Source organism: Triticum dicoccoides, chromosome 1B (assembly GCF_002162155.2).
Source record: "Triticum dicoccoides isolate Atlit2015 ecotype Zavitan chromosome 1B, WEW_v2.0, whole genome shotgun sequence".
Taxonomy (NCBI): domain Eukaryota; kingdom Viridiplantae; phylum Streptophyta; class Magnoliopsida; order Poales; family Poaceae; genus Triticum; species Triticum dicoccoides.
In genome coordinates, this window is record NC_041381.1 from 307,615,316 (window position 1) to 307,624,512 (window position 9,197).

The 9,197-nt window shown below is 46.8% G+C and overlaps 3 protein-coding genes across 3 annotated transcripts; 1 reads left to right on the top strand and 2 right to left on the bottom strand.

Moving 5' to 3' along the window:
- Positions 1-378: 378 nt before the first annotated feature.
- On the bottom strand, positions 379-2,554 carry LOC119350341. Its single transcript, XM_037618219.1, has 3 exons — positions 2,108-2,554; positions 1,281-2,019; positions 379-678 (listed from the first exon to the last, which is right to left on the bottom strand). The coding sequence occupies exons 1-3, from the start codon at positions 2,344-2,346 to the stop codon at positions 379-381; spliced, it is 1,278 nt and encodes a 425-aa protein (XP_037474116.1). The 5' UTR covers positions 2,347-2,554.
- Positions 2,555-2,955: 401 nt separating this feature from the next.
- On the top strand, positions 2,956-4,437 carry LOC119350342. The gene is made up of 2 exons (XM_037618220.1): positions 2,956-4,033; positions 4,315-4,437. The coding sequence occupies exons 1-2, from the start codon at positions 2,956-2,958 to the stop codon at positions 4,359-4,361; spliced, it is 1,125 nt and encodes a 374-aa protein (XP_037474117.1). The 3' UTR covers positions 4,362-4,437.
- Positions 4,438-7,959: 3,522 nt separating this feature from the next.
- LOC119350343 lies at positions 7,960-8,972 on the bottom strand. The gene is made up of 4 exons (XM_037618221.1): positions 8,880-8,972; positions 8,360-8,451; positions 8,104-8,268; positions 7,960-7,986 (listed from the first exon to the last, which is right to left on the bottom strand). The coding sequence occupies exons 1-4, from the start codon at positions 8,911-8,913 to the stop codon at positions 7,960-7,962; spliced, it is 318 nt and encodes a 105-aa protein (XP_037474118.1). The 5' UTR covers positions 8,914-8,972.
- Positions 8,973-9,197: the final 225 nt, after the last annotated feature.

Sequence of the window (9,197 nt, forward strand, 5' to 3'; positions counted from 1 at the left end):
CTTGTAGCCAAGGTCGAGTAGACCGCAAACATCTACCGCATCTTTGAAGCCCTACAATATTTGGAAAGTAAGATTGTGGTTGGGCTTTATCTACAAGGCCATATTTATAGAACCGGGCAAAAAGATTTCTTTCCAAAAAGTAAGGTTGTAAGCTCCTGACCACCATATTTATCCAATACTACTGAAGGAAGAACATTGCTATTTGATTGGAACCTTTTTTTTTCTACAGAGACACAATTATTTAACTAAATTCAAGTTAAAATTAGATAAATAAAATCTAAATCAAATACAACGGTGATATCACTCTAGGTATTAAGACCTAATTAGAAACTTAGAATCAATCAACAGAGACAATGGGAGAAAAGAAATCTTAAGGACTTACAATTGCTCGACAAGGTTAGGAGAAATGCCAGAAATTATATCACTTGGAGGGAAGCCGCATCTTCCGATCCTGTACATCACTTCCAGTATCTTGGAGAAATTCTCAGGAGTTTCTTCATAAACCACATCAAGGTTCATAATGAGCTCCATTTGACTCTCGCACTGCTTGTATTTTTCTTCACCTAGATTCTCTTTGTGAGTCAGCAACCACTCTGGGCATTTTCCAGCACACTCGGCCATGAGCACATTCAGAATTTCTTTGGGAAAAGTTTTGGGAATCATTATCTTGACAATGTCCTACAAAATTTGTAGGATATGTCATTGCCCTGTCTGGGGTATTCATTTACTCAAAGGATAGTTCTGAGGAAATAGGACTTGATAAATAAAACAAAAATCAAAAGGTGATAGAAATTCAAACACTGAGGCAGACGTACAAACTAAAACAGAAATACTACTTAAATAGGGCTGAATTAAGCGAACTATGTACATCTTAAAAATAAAGGCCATGGTGTCCATTATCTTGCAAAAGTGAGTTTACGTTTCTTCTAAACTCAGATCGTTTCAGCAAATCAAATGCCAAGAGAAGGAACTATCTAGTTGAGATGCCAGGTCAAGTATGCTTCTCCCAGATAAGTAGCAGTCCCACTATACAGAATCACAAGACATCTTTTACATCCTACGCATGTAAATTTAGAGAAATGTTTTTTCTTATTACAGTGGGGAATTATTCTTTTCATTAAGAGAGTGAACTGAAAAGTTGGATTTAACCACAGCTATATATATATGATATAATCTGACACTGAAGTAAGAGCTGACCGGGAAGACAAATCACTACGCATCATCAAAATTCTCTCAGTAATTTCATAATGACATTATACATACACAAGAAAACAATATACCTGCATGCCCTCCCCATTCAGCAAATTGGATATCGCCTCCTGAAGCATCGTCTTGTCTAGAAAGACTCCAGCTGTGGCGCTAGAGTACACCTCTGGGCCCAGCAGCCACATGAAATCCTTTAAGAGTTGTCGGACCAACCTCTGGCCCAGGCAGCCCTCATGGAAACTTTTTATCTGCACCTTTGTGATTTCAACCACCTTCTCGTACAAAAGATGTCCTTCAGCCGCGGTGCTGGAGCTGGGCTCCTGAGCAGGCTGCGGCCCCGGCAGTGGCAACAACTTTGAGTTGTCCATACTCAGCTCATTCAGATCATTTAGCATCATCTGAGTAGCCAGCTTGGAATCTAGATATATTTGGACCTTGTCATTCTTGACTGAGTGTTCAGCATCTAGATTTGTTTCCATATCTTCACTCTGGCAAGAGCTCTGTCCAGCATCCATCTGGCAGGAGCTCTGCGCAGTGTGGGCATCAGCTTCCAAATTAGTTTGGGGCCAAGGGAGTTGTTCTTTAAGAACTTTGAGTATCAAATTTGTTTCCATATCTAAACTCTTGCAAGAGCTCTGACCACCATCCATCTGGCTGGAGCTCTGCCCAGTGTGGGCATCAGCGTCCAAATCTGTTTTGACCCAAGGGCGTCGTTCTTCAAGAAGCTTCAAATATTGTGTGATATCTTCTTCTTTGATTATGAACTCGCCTTTTCTCCATGCACCATGTTCGATTTGAACAAACTTTGGCGTGCTGCATACACACAGAAAATAGTTAAGTTGAAGTTAAGGCTAAACTTAGATTAAGCAGAAAATACTACCAACTAAATTGACAAACGTACTCTTTGAACGCTCCTTTGAACCCCATTTGTCTCATCAGAATCTTCTGGACAAGATCTTTGTGATGTTTCAGAAGAAGCATGTTGCCATTACAAAGATACTCAGATTTGATTTCCTTGTCGGGACCGGTGCACCATAGCATCCCATTGCATTTTCTTTGCAAGGTCATCAGTGAATCCTCGGCAAGAAACCGCCTGAAGCCATGGCGTGCCAACTCATGGAGATTAGTGATTAAGCCCATCCCTTCCTCGAGCTCAACCAGATATAAAGATAGAATGTGCTCGCATACATCTCCCCATGATTTTGTTAGAACAGGGTAGTGCTGTGTGTGTAGTTATCATATTGTATAGGGGCTTCTTTGCTTATTTCCCTTCATGTATATGTGCTGGCCTGTTGGCCCGATGGAATATAGGCTCACTTCATAACATGGTATAAGAGCTAGGGTTAGGTTCCCAGCCGCCGCCGCCGCCTCTGGTCGCTGCCGCCGCCGCCGCCGCCGCCGCCGGCCGCCGCTCCTCTCTTCATCGAGCCTCTCCCCTCTTCTTCCTGGTAGCTGCTGCCGCCTGCTGGTCCAGGCCGCTGCTGCCGCCGTCCTTCCCGGCCGGCGCCGCCGCCTCAACGTGCTGCTGCTGCTCTTCAACGAGCTGCTGCTGCTGCTGCTCCTCTTCTCTGCTGCTGCTGCTGCTCTTCTTCAACGAGCTGCTGCTGCTGCTCTTCTTCAACGAGCTGCTGCTGCTGCTCTTCAAAGTGCGGCTGCTGCTGCTCTTCTCCTCCTGGTCTGCTGCTGCCATCAAGCTGTGCCTCCTGCTGCTGCTGGTCTTCAACGAGCTGCTGTTGCTGCTCTGCTGCAATGGCGCCCTCCACCACCACCGGTGCTGTCCCAGTCCCACGATGTCCTGTTATCTTCAACGGACAGAACTACAGGGACTGGGTGCAGCACATGAAGCTGCACATGAGGGGCCAGCTGGTCTGGGAGCACCTCTCTGGTGCTCCGCCTTGTCCCCTGCTGCCCACTCCTCCAGCTGAGTTGGCCTTCCCTGTTGATGCCGATGAAACCAAGCAACGTGAGATGCTAGATGCTTTTGAAGAGGCCACTGAAGAGTATCAGAATCAACTCCACTTATACAAGCAATGGACAAATGATGATGCTCGAGCCTCTTCTATCTTGGTGAACAGCATGGATGTTGATCTCACCATGGATGTGGTGGCCCTTACCACTGCATATCAGATGTGGGAGCAACTTCGCCATCGCTATGAGTCTACAGGGGATGCCATGTATCTCTTTGTTGTTCGTCAAGAGCAACAACTACAACAGGGAGATGCTACTGTGGATGATTTCTACAAGGAGATGTCGGCGGTGTGGCGCCAATTGGACTCTCTGGGAGCTGATGTTTGTCGCAGATGTCAGTGTTGTGTGCGGCAACAAGCTAAGCTGGAGGTTCGTCGCCTCTACGACTTCCTCACTCGCCTCCGGCCGGAGTTCGAGCAGTGTCGTGCTCAGCTATTGGCACGCCATCCTCGGCTCTCTACTCTGGAGGCCCTTGCTGAGGTGCGATCTGAGGAGGTGCGCCTACGGAGCACGGGCTTATTGCCATCCTCTTCAGCTGTCCTGGCTGCCCGCGTTCCACCACCGCTGCCTGGTGTGCCCTCTTCTACACAGGTGGCAGCAACCTCCACTAGTGCTTTCTGCAACTACTGCAAGCAGGATGGTCACATGATCACGGAGTGCATCAAGAGGAGGAAACAGGGTCGCCGTGGTGGCCGTCCTCAAAAGGACTCGGGAGGCTCTAATTTTCGTGAGGGCTCCCTTGAGAAGGTTCACCAGGAGATGCTCACCTTGCTGCGCCGCCTTACTGCTTCTGCACCATCCTCAGGTTTTGCTGGTTCTGCTGGTCAGACGTCTGGTCCACCACCGCACTCTTCGTCAGGTACATCTTTGCCCTGGATTCTTGATTCTGGGGCCTCCTTCCACATGACACCACACAGAGATCATCTTTGTGCTGTCAATTCCGTGCCTTCTCCTCTTACAGTTCAGACTGCAGATGGCACTTCTCTTTCTGTTGCCGCAAGAGGGACTCTTTCCACGTCTTCTTTTCATGTCCCTGCCGTTTCTCATGTTCCTAAACTGACTATGCAACTTCTATCTGCTGGTCAACTTACTGACTTGGGTTGTCGTGTTATTCTGGATTCTGACTCTTGTTGTGTTCAGGATCGTCGTACGGGGACTCTGGTTGGGATCGGTCCTCGGCGCCATGACTCTCAGCGCCTTTGGGAGCTCGATTGGTTGCGCCTTCCTTCCGCTGCGTCCTCTAGCCAGTCGGACATCACCACCCCTTTTGCTTCAGCTGCCACCTCCACCACATCCTTCGCTCAGTGGCATCATCGATTGGGTCACATTTGTGGCTCCCGCTTGTCTTCTTTGGTTAGGAGTGGTGTTCTAGGGTCTGTATCTGGTGATAGTTCACTAACTTGTATGGGTTGTAAGCTTGGCAAGCAGATACAACTTCCATATCCCTCTAGTAATTCTGTTTCTCAACGACCTTTTGAACTTGTTCACTCTGATGTATGGGGTCCTGCCCCCTTTGTTTCGAAAGGGGGTCACAAATATTATATAATTTTCATTGATGATTTTTCTCGCCACACTTGGATCTACTTTATGTCATCTCGTAGTCAAGTGCTTCAAATTTACAAGTCGTTTGCTACCATGGTTCGCACTCAGTATGATTCCTCTGTTCGAGTTTTTCGTGCTGATTCGGCTGGCGAGTACTTATCTCGTGCGCTTCGTGGTTTCCTTGTTGAACAGGGTACCCTTCCTCAGTATTCCTGTCCTGGTGCACACGCTCAAAATGGGGTGGCTGAACGCAAACATCGTCACGTCCTTGAGACTGCTCGGGCTCTTCTTTTATCTTCTGCTGTTCCCCCGCACTTTTGGGCTGAGGCTGTCTCTACCGCTGTTTATCTCATTAATATTCAGCCTTCTGTTGCTCTTCAGGGAGGGATACCAGTTGATCATCTAGGTGATGGTCCAGCTGATTATAGTGGTCTACGCCTGTTTGGTTGTGCCTGTTTTGTTCTTCTCCACCCTCATGAACGCACCAAATTGACTGCTCAATCTGTTGAATGTGTTTTCCTTGGCTACAGTTTGGAGCACAAAGGTTACCGTTGCTGGGACCCTATTGCTCGAAGACTGAGAATCTCCAAAGATGTCACTTTTGATGAGTCTCGCTCCTTCTACCCTCGTCATTCTTCTACTACCACAACCGAGTCGTTAGTCGAGCCTCTCTCTTTTTTGACTCTACATGATTCTTCACCTTTATCGTCACCTGGTAGGTCCACTCCTAGCCTTTCACCTGTGTCTGCTCATGAGCTTCAGCTTACATAGGATGAGGTTTCTATTCCTGACTCTCCTACTCGGGTTGAGCCATCCACTCTCTTTCCTTTTCCTTTTACCTACTCCCGTCGTGCTCAACACCCTTCTCCCTCTGATGCGCCACCTTCCACTTCCCCTCTCTCTCCGCTTCCTTTTGTCTACTCCCGTCGTGCTCGGCACCCTTCTCCCTCGGATGCGCCCACTTCCACTTCCACTCCTTCCCTGTTGGGTCCCATTCCTTCAGAACCACCTACCCCTCCTGCTCCCCGGTATAATCTGCGTGATCGCCACACTCTCCAGCCTCCTGCGTACTATGTTGCTGCTGCTACCACTCTTGTTGAGCCGTCTACGTATCGTGAGGCTGCTGCTCATTCTGAATGGCAGCATGCTATGGCAGAGGAAATTCATGCTCTTGAGCGCACAGGCACTTGGGACCTTGTACCCCTGCCTACAGGCGTTAGACCCATCACTTGCAAATGGGTCTACAAGGTTAAGACACATTCAGATGGTTCTCTCGTGCGCTACAAAGCTCGTCTTGTTGCGCGTGGCTTCCAGCAGGAGTATGGTCGTGACTATGATGAGACTTTTGCTCCTGTTGCTCACATGACCACTGTTCGCACTCTTTTGGCTGTTGCTGCTGTTCGGCAGTGGTCCATCTCTCAATTAGATGTCAAGAATGCCTTCTTGAATGGTGAGCTGCGGGAAGTGGTCTATATGCAGCCGCCTCCTGGCTATACTGTCTCTGATGGCACTGTCTGTCGCCTTCGGCGCGCTCTTTACGGGCTGAAACAAGCTCCTCGTACCTGGTTTGAGCGTTTCTCCGCCGTCATCACAAGAATCGGGTTCTCTGCTAGTGTTCATGATCCTGCTCTGTTTATTCACACTTCTCCTCGCGGTCGCACCCTTTTACTACTCTATGTTGATGACATGATTATCACAGGGGCTGACCACCAATTCATTGATTTTGTGAAGAAACGTCTACATGAGCAATTCTTGATGACTGATTTGGGTTCTCTTCGCTACTTTCTTGGACTTGAGATCATTTCTTCCCCTGAGGGTATTTATCTCTCTCAAGAGAAGTACATCCAAGATCTTCTCACTCGTGCCTGCCTCACTGATCAGCGCACGATTGACACTCCTATGGAGTTTGGTCTCCATCTTCGTCCTGGTGAGGGTGAACCCCTTGCAGATCCCACACGCTACCGCCATCTTGTTGGGAGCCTTGTCTATCTAGGCATCACTCGTCCTGACATTTCTTATGCTGTGCACATTCTAAGTCAGTTTGTCTCTGCTCCCACTCAACTTCACTACAGTCACCTTCTTCGTGTTCTTCGTTACCTTCGTGGTACCGTGACTCGTCGCTTATTCTTCCCTCGCTCCAGCTCTCTTCAGCTTCAGGCCTACTGTGATGCTACCTGGGCCAGCGATCCCACTGATCGCCGCTCTCTCTCTACCTATTGTGTTTTTCTTGGCTCCTCCCTGATTGCCTGGAAGACCAAGAAGCAGAATGCTGTATCTCGCTCCAGTGCTGAGGCTGAGCTGCGAGCTATGGCGTCCGTGACTGCAGAAATTACTTGGCTACGATGGCTTCTGCTCACTTCATAACAGATTTAACCATATTCTCTATGTCATTATCCGGACTAATGGGTATGATGCTTTCTAGACCCTGGCATGCAAATTTCAGACACAACCAATAGCGCCTGCCTTCACCGCAAAGGAAAATCATAGTATTAAGATATACTATCCCTTCCGGTGTTACTGTCGGTGTCTTTCTCTTTCGGGTGTTCGTACTCTGATCCACATACCAATTGCGGGTTTTCAACAGGAATTTGGATACTTCTGGGAGTATTTTGATTGATAGCTTGATTGATTTGCTGCAAACATAGAATATTTCTTTGTAAGCACGTACTTCTCCATCACAAATGCAATATATACATATTATTTGATAGATCTCCTAAGCTAACAACAAAGGACAAAGGGCATAGCTTACATGCTATTGTAAGCAAAGGGGTAGTTCGTAGGAACCACATTGACAAACAAGCGCCTTGGCAGATGAAAGAGGGCAAATTCAAACCATGGTTCCGTTTCAGCATCTTCTGGGTGCATCAGAACTCTCCAGCCACCAACGTACCCATCGCACTCTCGGACAGGATACTGGAACATTGGTCCTCCCTCGTATTCTTGGAATTGAACAATATGGTATGTATGCTAAGGGGGAAAAAACGTACAGTAATAGATCAAACGCATGAATGCCCAAGCATGCTTAAAAGTAGCAAAGACAAGCTGTTCATTTTTAACGATTTTTTTCAAGCAAATTTCAGGGTTCAATTTATCGACGTTTTTCGTCCCATGGCTTGTTGAAAAAAAAATCGGGCTAGAAATGAAATGCCGAGTATTGCTGTTCAATAAAAATCAATGAATGAAACAAAGGGGTAAATACTAAGGTGTAGGTAAGTAATAGTAGCAACTTAGCAAGAAGTAGGTTCATTCTGTATAGTAAAATAGACATATCTGCTCATAAATACAGTACAACATGATAATATGACACAAAAATTTCTGCTACCAAACATCTACAATATAACATGTGTACAAAATAAAAAATATCGAGTTTGTTCAATTCATACTGACCGCTGCGTCATACGGTGAGGTAACAGGGACACCTTTCCTTCCAAATGAAGAACCTTTCATGTTCATCGAACTTAAGTCCCGGAACCTCTGATGAGTAGCCAAATATGTCTTGATGAGAGAAGGTACTGGCTGATGAATCTGGATAGGCGGGAAAACAAAAATATCCTGCATATAGAATTACGAGAATTAGAAATAATTAACAGGTATAAATTGTATCAATTAGTAGATCAATCGAGAAACCTATTGAGCAACATACAGATGGCTTTCTTTGCTGCAGGCGCAATACCCCCTCTTCAGCCTCATTGTTAGCAAACTTCATGGCTTCATCGTGGTTCTGACCTGATGATCCTGATTTTCATATATTAGCACAAAGGCAGCACCCATCAGCTTTTATTTTATAATAATCAGAACTGACAGAACATAAAAAATATTACCACACTGCCCAAGCATATATTTTCTCGTGTGTCCAAGCGTATGGCAGACGCATTCAGTTCACACGTCTCCTTGCATTCTAAAACCCTAGACCAGGGTACTGATCGAACCCAATGTACCACCAAATTAGCAACGCGGATAATTAATTAGAGAAACCTAAACCTTATCGGTCCTGGAATGCCCAAAAACATTGAGAGCGAGGCTAGGGAATAGTCGAAATGGGATCCGAAGGGTAGCGAACAACTTGATCGTGGTCCTCGTAAGCCAAAAACAACCCCTAATCGAACAGAAATCCGCGACTAATCCCAGCATTAGCGCAAGCAAACGAAGGAATTGGATCAAACCTCTTGGCAAATTCTTGACAGTCGGCGGCGCCATCGCGGTCACACGCTTTGGGTGGCGTCGGCGGTCACGCGCTTGCAGCTGGGTTTTCTTTCGAGGCAGCTGGTGGCGTCGCGGAGAAGAAGACGAGTGTTTGGGGGTTTGGGGTTTGGGGACGGGAAACAATCTCGGTTGGGTTGTATACCCCACTTTGGGCCAAAGCCCGGTCCACAGACATTCGGATCCACCGGCGTAGTCAGGTTTCTGAACTTCTTTGTCTAAAAAAAAAAACTTCTTTGGCCAAAAAAAAAGGTATCTGAACTTCTTGCCAGACTGTATGT